The sequence below is a fragment of the Chrysochloris asiatica genome, unplaced genomic scaffold, assembly GCF_000296735.1.
Source record: "Chrysochloris asiatica unplaced genomic scaffold, ChrAsi1.0 scaffold00104, whole genome shotgun sequence".
NCBI lineage: Eukaryota > Metazoa > Chordata > Mammalia > Afrosoricida > Chrysochloridae > Chrysochloris > Chrysochloris asiatica.
This window is the reverse complement of record NW_006408622.1, coordinates 10,573,295-10,587,733: the sequence shown is the minus strand read 5'-3', so window position 1 is coordinate 10,587,733 and position 14,439 is coordinate 10,573,295. Positions and strand designations below refer to the sequence as shown.

The 14,439-nt window shown below is 42.7% G+C and overlaps 1 protein-coding gene across 1 annotated transcript; it reads left to right on the top strand.

Annotated features, from left to right (window-relative positions):
* The first annotated feature begins 4,737 nt into the window (after positions 1-4,737).
* LOC102826778 (nuclear cap-binding protein subunit 2-like) lies at positions 4,738-13,256 on the top strand. Its single transcript, XM_006867415.1, is given in 3 exon segments — positions 4,738-4,899; positions 4,901-5,176; positions 13,248-13,256. Coding segments are annotated over 3 exon segments (447 nt in total).
* Positions 13,257-14,439: the final 1,183 nt, after the last annotated feature.

Genomic DNA, 14,439 nt, shown 5'->3' with positions numbered 1-14,439 from the left:
AGGTAGAATCTCCCCTGAGTAGTATCCCATCTGTCTGGGCAGGGCCGATGAATTAAAATGCGGATAGGTCTCTTGTGATATAATGATGAATAATTGTTATCAGAACTGATTGTGAGGGTTGGAAATGTAAAGGTAGACGTTTTATAGCAAGGAGGGGAGTGATTAACTTTGCAGCTTAGGAGCAGAGGTCCCTGGGACCATCAAGGGAGAAGAGCAGAGAGCGGGACCCTACCCAGAGAAGCTAGTGATGTCTGAGATGGAGGCAGAGACAATGACGTGGAGAGATGGAGCAGTTGGGGATTTTAACAACATTCTTTTGTTAGCTGAAAGTGAAGAGGAGATTAAAGCCTTCAGCATGCCTTACACCTCAACATAAAGAAAAGAAAATTTTTCACAATTTGATCACTACGTTGCTGTTGCTAAGTGCAATCGAGTAGATTTCGACTCACAGCGATGCTGTATAAGAGGTACAGCTGACCTTGCAGTTCAAACCAACCTTGTCCAATGCTTATCCTACAGTGCCACACCAAGACTCCTGACCAATCAGATCAGTACATCAAGATAAATGGAGAAAGACTGAAGTTATCAAGGATTTCTTTCATTTTACTTGGAGCCACAATCAATGCTGATGAAAGCAGCAGCCAAGAAATTAAATAATGTTTTACATTGGCCAGATATGCTATCAAAGATCTCTTTAAAATCTTAAAAAGCAGAGATGTCACTTTGAGGGCTAAGGTGCACCAGACCCAAGATATGACATTGTCAATTACCTCATATGCATGAAAGTTGGAGAACAAATAGGGAAGACCATAGAAGATTTGTTGTTGTTAAATGTTGTTAAGTGCCATAAACTCAGTTCCAACTCACAGTGACCCTGTATAAGGTTTTCAAGGAGTGGCAGGTGAGTTTAAACCACCGACCTTGTGGTTCCAACCAACCTGTAGTCCAGGGCTTATCCTATAGCACCACATCAGGACTCCTAAAGAAAAATTCATTCCCTTGAATTATGGTGTTGGTGAAGAATATTGACTATACCAGGGTCGCTCTGAGTCAGAACTGACTAGACGGCACTTAACAATAACAACAAACTGGAAGAATGAACAAATCTGTCTTGGAATTTTAACAGAATGTTAAATTAAGAAGGGAGAATGGTGACATTTTATCTCACATTCTGGACATGTTACCAGGAAGGACCAGCTTCTTGAAAAGGACATCATGCTTGGTAAAGTCGAGGTTCAGCATAAAAGAGGAAGACCCCCAACGAGATGGGCTGACACAGTGGCTACAACAATTGTGAGGTTGGTGCAGGGTCAGTGTCTCCTTCTGCTGTACAGGACATCACCGCAGTGAGTAGGAACTGATGGATCCAACTGTTGCGGCAGTGTGGGTCAGAAAGGACTTAACTCAAAAATCTTAAAGAGCAAAATTTATTGTCAGCAGCCAGAGTGTCCGCTCAAGCCCAAATCACTCTGACCTTGAAGCAAGCAGGGGGATACAAGAAACACAGAGCAGTTAAAACAAACAGACTTGTCTTGTCACATGGGGTGGAAGATTCCAGCAGACCCTTATTCTGTAAGTGGGAGTAAACTCACTAATAAACCCTTATCCGGTTTGTGCAGAGGGGCTGGTGTTTTTTAGCCAAGTCTTTATCCTACTTGTTCTGATGTCCTTGGGTTATTTTAACCTTTGCAGGTTTTCTGTAAGAAGTTTATATATTATTTTTCCATAGGGTGAGGTTGGGAGAGCAGGGTGAAATGAGGCTGAAAGGACTTAGCGAATACCTAGTTTAAATGGGGGCTGTTAGCCATGCTGTAATACAACACCAGTAACGAATCTAGGATGCTAACTGTAAAAACAAGCACATAGCACTATGTCCCAGATCCTATCCTGTTGTTGTTAAGTGCTGTGGAGTCAGTTCTGACTCATAATGACCCTATATAGGGTTTCCAAGGAGCAGCTGGTGAGTTTGAACCACTGACCCTGAGCTCCTATTCTAAGTACTTTGTATATATCAGTAACACTATCTTCACAAAATCCCATGAGGGAGAGACTACCTTCTTTTTACTCCATTTTACAGGTAGGGAAACTGCAGGACAGGAGTCTAAATAATTTGTTGAAACTCATCCAGCTGGTAAGCTACACTGGAACGCAGGCAGTCTGGGTACCCCATCCATGCTCTCAACCGGGGACTACCCTCTGCCTCAGTAAAAATACAATAATTAATAAAGCAAAGTTCCCAAGTGGTTGCTTGTACTCTAGGAAAGGAATGTTGGTGGCATGGAATAAAAGGAATCATGACAGGGTGACATTATTGTTGGTAGGAAAGATGAGGAGTCCACTCCCAGTGGATAAGACAGAAAGCTCACAGACAAAAGAACAGAATGAGAGAGGTATTACTGGAGAAACTGCAAGACAGTGAGCTGGCCTGGCATAAGGAGTGGTGAATAGAAGCATCTCTTCGACCCACTGTAAGTCTGACTCAGAACTTGTCAACGTTTCCTCACTGGCAGAAGAATGGGGAAAGTTACAGCTGGGATGTCTTGGGAGTCTGTTCAGCCTGTGAGCATAACCAGGCCTATCTGTGGCTACTGAAAACAAGTTGAAAATCGTGCTGCAAAGAGCTTATTTTCAAATATGCTACCTCATTTCTCCCCTAGAAAAACTCTTCTATTCACAGGGGGCTAACGATCTACAATGAAATCCATAGAGGTTAAGTGACTCCCCAAAATCTCACAGCTGATCAGCACAGAATCCACATGGAAATTATCTTCCCAACACAGCAGGCCCAACATCCCTGAGCTCTGGACAAAAGGCAGGGTGATCAAGTGGCAAATGTCTCTAATTTTCATGTTCACAGCTGAGCCAGCACAGGAGTCACGTGTCCCAAACAGTCACCTGACCCACTTTTCCTCTATGCATTGGTTCTCAAACTTTATCATGCACCAAAACCTCTTGAAGGACTTATTAAAACACAGATTTGTGGGCTTCACTCCCAGGCTTTCAAATTGAGTAGGTGTGGATGGAATTACATCTAAATTACTATTATGTTCCCAGGTGATGTCGATGCTGTCGGTCCAAGAGAACCACTGATATCTGACGTCATAGGTATCTTCCGCTCCTGTGTCAGAGAGCAGTTATGGGAGTTTGGAATCCTTAGTATAATTCTTTTTCAGGTGTAGAAGTAGAGAGGGTTGTTGTTGTTATGTGCCGTGGAGTCCGTTCCGACTCATAGCGACCCTGTACAGGGTTTCCGAGGCTGTAAATCTTTACGGGAGCAGAAAGCCTCATCTTGCTCCCGCGGAGCAGCTGGTAGTTTCGAACTGCTGACCTTGAAGTTCACAGCCCGATTCGTAACCACTACACTACCAGAGTTCCTTAGAGAGGGCAAGAGGGCAGAAGAAATATCCAACAGGGACTTAAGGAGCTAGTGTTTCACATGATAGCAATCTGGTAAGTAGAAATACCAAGTAAGATTTTTTTTAAAAATCCACAGGAAACAGTGAGATATGCAGTAGATAATTAGATGATAGAATGCTTGTGGGCTGGACAAGTTCCCCTTTCAGTCATAAAATACCATTACCACATCTTTTAAGGAGTTCTGGTAGCGTAGTGGTTATGAATCGGGATGCAAACCTTAAGGTCAGCAGTTCGAAACTACCAGCCACTCCGTGGGAGAAAAATGAGGTTGTCTGCTCCCATAAAGATGTATAGCCTCGGAAACCCAGTACAGAGTCACTATGGGACGGAACCAACTCGGCGGCACTTAACAACAACAACTTTTACCAACTCATGTAGCACCCATATTATGATTTACTCTTTTTTTCCAAACTAACTTATTTTCATATAAATTAGTCTTATCCTAAACAAAAATAAAATATTAGTAATAGTAATCACCAGTACTTACAAACACCATGTGCCAGGTACATACATTCATTTTTACACATGTGCACACATACATGATTGTATATAAATGTACCAAAAAACCACATAGATTTCCATTTCGCTTCTCACAGGAACTCTATAAGGTAGGCATACCAATGTTATCCCCATTCTACAGATGAGGAGACTGAGTCCCAGAAAAGGTACGTAACACTGCCCAAGGTAACAGTGACAACAAGTTTCAGGAATCCAACCCACATAGCTGGCTTCAAAGTCTGTGCTCTTAAACCCTGAAATTGGGGCATTTCGTAGATGTCTTAGGTTCTCAGTACTGCTATATCAGAAATATCGCAAGTAGGTAGCTTTAAAAAACAGAAATTTCTTTTCTTATAGTAGGCTACAAGTTAGAATTCAGGGCACTCATTGGAAGGAGCTCTACACAGGGTTGTTAATTAGTCGGAACCGACACCGACTCCAATTAGTCACACAATCAATTCTAGGGTGGACTCCGGGTGTGGCACTGTAGGATAGGCACTGAACTACGAAGCACAAAGTCGTCATGTGGTGGTTCAAACCCACCAGCTGCTCCTTGGAAACCCTATGCACGGCCACTTAACCGACTCAACGGCACTTCACAACAATGAGGGAAAGGCATTCTCTCTGTGTTGGCGCTGAGAGAAGAAGGTCCTTATCTCTTTTCAGGTTCTGTTCCTCAGTTCCTTGATGGTCTCCATGTGGCATCAACCTTTCTCAATTTTATCTCAAAAGTGATGGCTTATTTCCGATTCGGCCACCACTGCTGCAGCTGCCTTCATAGTGTTTTCCGAGTGGCGGCGTCTTCGTCCACGTCTTTGCACTATGTCCAGCGGACTCCTGAAGGCGTTGCGCTGTGACTCCTCCGTAGAACTGAGCCACTACCGGGACCAGCACTTTTGGGGTGACATTGACGAACAAGAAGAATGAGTAAAGAAACGCTGTCCACTGTATGTTGGAAATCTTTCCTTTGACACCACTGAAGAAACAAATCTATGAACTCTCCAGCAAAAGAGGTGACCTAAAGAAAATCATTACGGGCCTGGATAAAGTGAAGAAAACAGCATGTGGATTTTGTTTTTTGGAGTACTGTTCAAGACCAGATGCAGAAAATGCCATGCAGTACATAAATGGAACTCGTCTGGATGAGCGCGTCATTCGCACAGATTGGGATGCAGGCTTTCAGGAAGGCAGGCAGTATGGCCGAGGGCGCTCAGGTGGCCAGGTACGAGATGAATATCGGCAGGACTATGATGCTGGGAGCGTAGTGGTTATGAATCAGGCTGCGAACCTTAAGGTCAGCAGTTCGAAACTACCAGCCGCTTCGCGGGAGAAAGATGAGGCTTTCTACTCCTGTAAAGATTTACACCCTCGGAAACCCTGTACAGGGTCGCTATGGGTCGGAACCGACTCGACGGCACTTAACAACAACAACATGATGCTGGGAGAGGAGACTAAGGGAAACCGGTAAAAACAAAAAAAAACCAACAAAAAAAAAACGAGTGCGATAGCCCCATGTGGCCCACTTCTACCAAGTTTTCATCAATGTTTCTACTGAATTGGAAGCTTCTTCATAGTATTTCTTTATAAAAATATTAAAGGACAGAATCCAAAATGATATCTTTAATTTTAACCTTACTTACAATCTTGGCCATAGCTCAGGTGACAAGAATGGTTTTCTGTTACTAGGTTAAAAACTGTGTTTCTTAGAGACAGATCGGATCTATAGTGTTAATCTGTCAGCCCAAAACAGTATTTTTAAGAAGCCTGGGGAAATTTTTACATTTGTTTTACCATGTTTTGAATCTAATTAAGTTTATATTATACATTGGGGCATAGAATTAAAAAAAAAAATTCTATGAGGTAAAAGTTTAATAAATGGGATTTTGCTATATTGTATAGCTTTGTTCGACATTAGGAACAGATGGATGTTGGACAGCTGGAATTTTGAATGTGTGTTAAATTCTAATCTCTAAAAGCTAATTTAATGGTCAAGGGACCTTCCTAAATAGTTGGTGCAGAAATAAGCCTTGGACAGCAAGAACCTCAAATACTCTAAAGAGGAGTGGGGATGGTTATTAAAAAGTGGAATGAAATACCAAGGAGGCATGAGTGAAACACAGTGCCTTGAAATTACTCAGGTTGCTGTCTGTGCTGTCGTATTTATAAATTTTCAGAGTGATCTTGGGAACAGAGCAGGTTTTAAAAAGAGCCTGAAGATCAAGATTATTCTTAACAAAAACAAATAGACAAGATTCCCACAGTATATACATTTGAGCCAATTCTCATACTGAAGTCTTTTTTCTGTGGCAAATGAATTGTGCTGAGGTACAGAGCCTGAATAGCAACCTACAGAAAGGGAAGTCTAGAGAATTTATTTGGCATTTATAAAGCCAGAGATAATACTCTCTATCACCTGTTGTTCATTAAAAAATGGTAGTCCAGTATGATTTTTCCTGATACAAGTCCAATTTTTTCACGTAGTATAAACAAGGTACCTTCTAACTTAAGTGGTTTTTTAAAAGTTTAGGGATGACGTACACATTAATGTGACCATCTTTCTTTTATGTTACAGTTAAGTGACTAGGTTTTATCATTAAATTCAAATTGGTTATCTGAATTTTCAAGAGCTGCAACTAGGTAAGAGCTTAAGAAGACATTTAATAAGGCTATGCTACTCATTTCTCTTTTTACACTGTAGTTTGACCTAATGTATTTTATATTCTTTTGTAGTAAAACATAACTTGGATCTCTGCCTGCCTTAAAACCACAAACTGGTACCTATTTGTCTCTTCTGTGAAAGAACACCTTTCAATAAAGTTGGACCAATTAAAAAAAAAAAAAAAGTGATGACTTCATGCACACACCCTGCACAGATATGGTTTCATTTATATAACAAAGAAAACACTATCCCCCAATGAGATTGCCTCAATAAGTATGGTGGTTGTAGTCTTTGTGACCCTGGAGTTCGTTCTGCCTCATAGCCACTACCCTGTACAGGGTTTCATGAGGCAATAAATCTTTATGGGAACAGAAAGCCTCTCTTTTTTACCAAAGAGTGGCTGGCAGATTCAAACTGCTGACCTTGAGGTTACAGCCCAACTTGTAACCCACTACACTAGTAGTGCTTCTTCAACTTGTACGGTGGTGGTAGCGATTGGGTGCCACCAAGTTGGTTCCAACTCATAGCAACCCTGTATAGGGTTTCCAAGGCTATATATCTCTGCCGGAGCATTTCTCCTACGGAATGGCTGGTAGGTTTGAACCTCTGACCTTGAGGTTAGCAGCCTGACTTGTAACAACTATGCTACCAGAGCTCCTTTCAAGAAGTATGTTGTTGTTAAGTCCCAGAGAGTCAGTTCCGACTCTATGACCCAGTATAGAGCTTTCAAGGAATGGTTTGTGAGATTGAACTGCTGACCTGGTGGTTCAAACTGACGTTTCAGTCCTGCACCTAACTTACAGTGCCATACCAGAACTCCTTCACAGAACTCCTTCAACAAGTATATTGTTGTTAAAAGTGCCATTGAGTTGATTCCGACTCACAGTGACCCTGTATAGGGTTTCCGAGGAGCAGCTGGTGAACTTGAACTACCGACCTTGAAGTTCAAACCAACCTTGCAGTCCAGTGCATTAACTCACAGTGCCACACCTCAACGAATATATGGTGGTGGTGTGCTGTGGAGTTGGTTCCGACTCATAGCGACCCTGTACAGGGTTTCCGAGGCTGTAAATCTTTATGGGAGCAGAAAGCCTCATCTTTCTCCCACAGAACGGCTGGTAGTTTCAAACTGCTGACCTTTAGGCTAGCAACCCAACTTATAACCACTATGCTACCAGAGCTCCTTCAACAAGTATAGACCAAGCCAATACTAAACCCACTGTTGTTGACTTTATTCCAACTCACAACAACACTGTAGAAAGTGTGGAATTGCTCCATAGGGTTTCAGAGGAAACCTTTATGGAAGCAGCTTGCCTCGTTTTCTTCCTCAGAGCAGTTGGTGGATTTGAATGGCTGACCCTGTGGTTAGCAGTCCAATGCTTAACCCACTGTGCCACCAGGGCTCCTGATAAGTCTCTCTCTCGCTCTCCTGTTCTCTCCCTCTCTCTCGCTCTCCTGTTCTCCCCCTCTCTCTGTCAACTCCGACTCATAGCGAACCTATATATAAAGGAGCACAAAGTCTCATCTTCCTAATAAGCATACAGGTTAGAATTTACAACATACATTTTTAAGGTGCATAATTCAATCCGTAACAGTAGGTTAATTACAGGGTAGGTGACTGGCCAAAGAACACAAAATTAGCAAGGGATGGAAGCCAAGATTTCAACCCAACTCAACTCTGTCTCCAAAACTTGTAACACTTCATACATTCCCATATGGATTATGAATGGTTATAATGTCTGGAAGAAGTGCTGAGCTGGGATGGGATTGTAATATAAGCTGCAACGTGGAGAGGAACGTAAAGCTTTGCCTAAAATAAGTTCTGGAGACAGCTCCCTTTTTGAGCTGGGGTGAAGATGTCACCGTCTCATTAACCTTTAGTTAAAAACAAACCCAAAGTTGACTTGCTAATTCATACCGTGAAGACAACTGGTTTTGTTTGGATTTTTCAATTACCCAAGAGATGTCAATCAATTTAGGCCTTGTACGAAATTAACAATCTCTGCAGTTCTTCCTCTGGGCAAAAGTAACAACCGTCTGGGGTAGAAAGCAACCTGCAGGCGTGGAGGGAAGAAGACAAATTATCACTTCAAAGAACTAAGGCAAAGGTAAATTCTCAGAGTTTAAGGGGAAAATCTCTCAAGTCGTTTTTTTCAAAGAACCAAGGCCAAAAGATGAATAATGGAATTCATTGTAACGCATCTTGTCTACCTAAACTAAGAGACTTTTAGGAGTGCCTGAGGAGGCCGGGGTTGTCTCTCTCAGATCTCAGAGAGAGGACACTGGGAAAGAGAAGATGTATGGGAACAAGAGCTAAGCCTACTCTCCACACACAGAGTAGACTGAGAGGGGCAACTTGGACATTGGATACCCAATGGGGAGGAAGGGACTACAAAGGCAAGAAGTAACTGGCTTACAAGCTTTCAAAAGGGAACCTAGAGCTAGGGGGCATGGAGGAAGGTAGAATCACCAGTGAGTACTATCCAATTTGTCTAGGTGGAGCTGATGAAATGAAATACAGATGGGTTACATGCGATACCGTAGTGAATAATGGTTATCAAGACGGATTGTGAGGGTTGGAAATGCAAGGGTAGATGTTTTGTAGCAAGGAAGAGAGTGATTATTTCTCCAGTCTAGCAGTGGAGGTCTCTGGGACCACCAACGGATAAGAGCCGAGAACGGGACCCCACCCAGAGAACCGGGGATGCCTGAGATGGAGACAGAGATGATGACATGGAGGGATGAAGCGGCTGGGGACTTTGGATCCAGAGAGGGAGAGGAACTGTGGGCCGAAGACTGAGGCGGGGAGGGGGAGTGTAGAGCACGGGCTTCTAGGATATGCCCTTTGGTCGGAAGACAATGCATGGAGGGGATTGGAACCATGGCAATGTAATGATATACGATGGAATGAATATGGAACTGAGGTTCTCTCATGTAAACTATCATATAATTCACAATAAAACATTAAAAAAAAAAAAAAGAGCTAAGCCTAATTCCCCAGGCAGTAATGGACTAAGAGGGCTCACTTGGACTTTGGACACTTTTTTGGGCTAGCTGGAGCTCCATGACTTAAAAGTCAGTAGCCCCAATTTTTACGAAATGTACTCTGATGGTCAGGCATGCCAGGTGATGCAAAACACCAGAGATGGACCTGCTTTGGCTGGATCATGCTGAGAAGGGAACAGGAACTTAATCTGTCGTCCTGGGTGACAGTGGGGGAGGAAGGGAGGTGAAGAAAGAGCAGAAGGAGAAGTAAGAACCAGTTGGAGAGTAAATAAAAATCAATTGAAAGAATCCTCCAAAGAAGAAAGTGTAAATCAAACAGATTGCAGATGTACAAAGAGACCTGAAAGGAAAGGTGGGACTTGAGAGATCCATTAGATTCATAGGGGTAGAAATTTGGAGAGATGTTTAGCTGCCTCAGGAAGAACTCACTGACTACTCCTCATCCCTCTGATATATGACTTCTTGAATAAGGAAGCTCTATGTCCCAAGGAAAGAAGAGGTCAAAGTGCTTACCGACATGCACCCCTAGCCCTGCCGTGTGAAGATGTTTCCTGGGATAGACTGTGAAAACCCTTCACTGTCCAGGCACCTTCACCATGGTGGTGCTGGGTGCAAAGAGATACTGGAACACACAGCAGAGAGTGGGAGGTGCCACTATTGGGAGCAATCTGACAGGTAACAACAGTGAAGAGAGCCAACTTGAAAAAGAAGTGTGATCTAAAGATTGCGGGAAGCAGAGGCTTAGATTGGTAGCCACGTCAAAGAACACAGGCAGGTTACCTGGTTTTCTAACTCAGCAATTTTCCAAGGTTGAGACACACTGGTATGTGGCAAGTAGAGGCAACAAATGCAAGTCACTGGTTCCTAATAATATTGAAAGGTCCAGGTTTGTAAGTTTAAGTAAACTAAAAGATGAGTAGTAAATGGTTACTAATTTCATCCTTCATTATGGGTATTCCATTATCCTTTCTAGAGGGAGCAGGAAGGAATAACATCACAGAACAGCAGGACTCACCCAGAGCTCCCTCCTTCTATGCTTTGGGAACAAGCCCTTCCCACTCAGTTTCTGTACCATCCTAAAAGCCAAGCCACTCAGAGCCAGGAGGACCAGATTAGAGATCTCAGCTGGAAATGCAGACACTGTGTGCATGGGGATATGATCCTGATCTGCTGAAGGCCACTGCATGGAGCAGTCTTACTAGAAAGAACCATCAAACCCCTCTTTTCCTTCAAACCAAGTTTGCCTTTCTCAGAAGAGGCAAAGAAACGTCTGTGAAAATAAGAGAATTTAGCACCGATGAAACTCGGTGACGGTCATTTTTCTTATCTCCTCTTCTTCGTAAGGCTCGAGATTCCAAACTTCAAAATCCTCACAAGAACACTTCTCATCCAAGAAGGGTAGAAGCCGAAAGTCTGAGATGTCTAGGAGAGGAAATAGAGTAAGCTTTCCTGAGATATTGTTGTTGTTGTTGTTGTTAAGTGTCTTCGAGTCAGTTCCAACTCATAGTAACCCTGTATAGGGCTTCCAAGGAGTGGCTGGTGAGTGTAAACCACCGACCCTGTGGTTCAAACTGACCTTGTGGACCAGTGCTTTATGGGAAATTTGATGAGGAGAATCAATCCAGATCACAAGGCTTTCAATAAGCATTCGAACAAGAAGTGGAAAAGGAGAGACTAACAGGTGTTTAAAGAAGCAACTGATAGAAGCCAAGTATGTTAAGCATGAGCAAAGGAACATAAAATCAGGGTGGTATCTTACCCTAATTTTTCTTAACTCAAGCAGAACATTCTCAAAGACCTTTACTTGATCCCACACTTTTCTTTTATCAATGACAAGTCTGGCAGCTTGATTACATAGCCCACAAAGACAATGTTCTACATCCTACATTGGAAAATAGCAACTGGGATCTTAAAGCTCATGAGCAGTCTTTTAAGGTACAACTAATGGTGTCTCCCCATCTGGAAGAAAGAAGAATGATGAAAATTGAAGACACTTGGAAACAATTAGTTCAATAGACTAATGAACCACATGAACATCAGTCTCCATGACCCTGAGACCAGAAGAACTAGATGGTGCCCACCTACCACTACCAACTGCTCTGAAAGGGCTCACAAGAGAAGGTCCTATAGAGTGCAAGAAAACGTGGAACTAAATTCAAAATCATAAAAACACAGGCTTACAGGTCAGATAGAGACTGCTGGAACCCTGAGACTAAGGGCCTTGGTCACCCTTCAGGTGGGTCTGAACTCATCACCATGGCTCACCAAGGGCAGCAATTACCCAAGGACAAAATCAGAAAAGTGGGGAAAGGAGGAGGAATGGAGACAAGAACCACAGAGGATGTGGGATAAGCCATGTTACACTGAAGGGACTGCAATCGAGATGAAAAGAAGTGTATGATTGTTGTTGTTGTTGTTAGGTGTCATCGAATTGGTACCAACTCATAGCAACCCTATGCACAACAGAATGAAACACTGCCCGATCCTGGGACAACCTCACAGTTGTTGCCACGCTTGAGCCCATTGATGCTGCCACTTTGCCAATCCATCTTACTGGGGTCTTCCTCTTTTTCTCTGACCCTCCACTTTACCAAACATGATATCCTTCTCCAGGGACTGGACCCTCCTGACAATATGTCTGAAGTATGAGAGATGAAGTTTGACCATCCTGGCCTCCAAGGAGCACTCTGGCTACAATGCTTCCAACACAGATCTGTTGGTTCTTTTGGCAGCCCATGGCACTTTCAATATTCTCCTCCAACACCATAACTCAAAAGCATCAATTCTTCTATGGTCTTCCTTATTCACTGTCCAGCTTTCACATGCATATGAGGTTATTGAAAACACCATGGCTTGGGTCAGGTGCACCTTAGCCCTCAAGCTGACATCTTTGCTCTTCAACATTTTAAAAAGGTCTTGTGCAGCAAATTTGCCTAATGCAACACGTCATTTGATTTCTTGACTGCTGCTTCCATGAATGTTGACAGTTGATCCAAGAGAATGAAGTCCTTGACAACTTCAATCTTTTCTCCGCCAAAGATATCGATGTTTATGCGTTCCACTGCATTTTTGACAATTTCTAATTTTCCTAGATTCATACTTCATACATTCCATGTTCCAATTATTAATGGATGTTTACAGTTTTTTCTCTTCATTCTGAGTTGTGCCCCATCAGCAAATGAAGGTCCCGTGGGCTTTACTCCATTTGCATCATCACAGTCAACTCTACTCTGAGGAGGCAGCTCTTCCCCAGTTGCATTTTGAGTGCCTTCCACCCTGAGGGGCTCATTTTCCAGCACTGTATCTGACAGTGTTTCTGTGCTACTCATAAGATTTTCAGTGACTAAATATTTGGAAGTAGTTCGTCACTCCTTCTTCTTAGTCTGTCTCTGTCTGGAAGCTCATCTAAAACCTGTCCTCCATGTGTAACCCTGCTGGTATTTAAAATACCGGTGGCATAGCTTCCAGAATCACAGCAATTCACAAGGCACCACAGTACGACAAACTGACAGACAAGTGGTAGAAATGTGATCTGTTCTGTAAGCTGTCACTCAACTCACAATGAAAAGTTAAAGAAGTAAATCAAAGATGGGGTTGGGGGGAGTCTGGCAGCTTCATCTGCATCTTCAGCTCAATACTGACAAACCTGACTCTCCTCTCCTTTCAGGGCAGCTGAGGCCATGGCCCATGTCAGATGCTTCTGGGCAAGTGACGTTTTGTCTTTGTCTAGTCTTGATTTTGGTTCCACAGTAGGATTCTCCATGGCCTATGAGCTCCGTGGTTCATGGCTAGAAATGGTACTGAGAGTTAAAGCAGTGCGGATTCACCAGACACTTCAAGATTTCCCTCTATTCTCCAGGTGGGACAGCTAGGATTTGGATGGCTCATCTCCTATCTCCTATCCCACAGTGCTGTGTTTGCATTCTTACACTAAGACAGGAAAGACACATCTGTCAAAAGAAAATACAAATGCAATCTACAGAATCTAAAAATTTCCCAATGACAATGAGTTAAAGCGATGCCTAACAGAATGAGCACATCCGATGTGTCTCGAAGACAAACATAACCTCTGGTAGCGTAGTGGTTACAAATCGGGCTGTGAACCGCAAGGTCAGCAGTTCAAAACTACTAGCTGTTCCATGCGAGAAAGATGAGGCTTTCTGCTCCCGTAAAGATTTATAGCCTCGAAAACCCCGTACAGGGTTGCTATGAGTCAGAACCAACTCCACGGCATATAACCACCACCACCACTGTTGGAACTTGATTTAAATTATGTTCACCCACTGACATAGTGGGTGTTGGTTACAAGCCTATGTACAGATGTTAATATCCATCAGCTGTGTTTTATTGTATGTACACTACACTTCAATAAAAACAATTTATAAAAACACTCTCTAAAATCCCACACGTTTTTATGGTCACTGTAAATATGTTAGTCTTAGAAGTTTTTGTTGTCCATATTTGCTATTCAAGAGTTGTATAATGTTGGCACATTCCTCTTCTTCCTTACCAACAGAATGCCAATTTTGTCAAGTTGGTAACATTCCCCGTTACTATTTACCTTCTCAGACTCTCTTTGACCTAGAAGTGGCCATGTGATACAGGAATAGCAAATGAGACGTAATCAGATATCTGGTGATTGGGGCTTCTGGGAAATCTTATAATTCTCTTGATTAAGTAACGGATTAATCTAGTTTTGCCCTCTGTACTCCCCACCCCTATTTTTCTGCTCAAACTATACAGTAGATATTTCTTATAATCACGAACGAAAGTCAAAATCTACAGATGGTCAGACAAGAATCCAGAAGCTTGGGTTGTTGATAATTGTTCTTAAACGGCAGCACCAGACTTGAACTGTT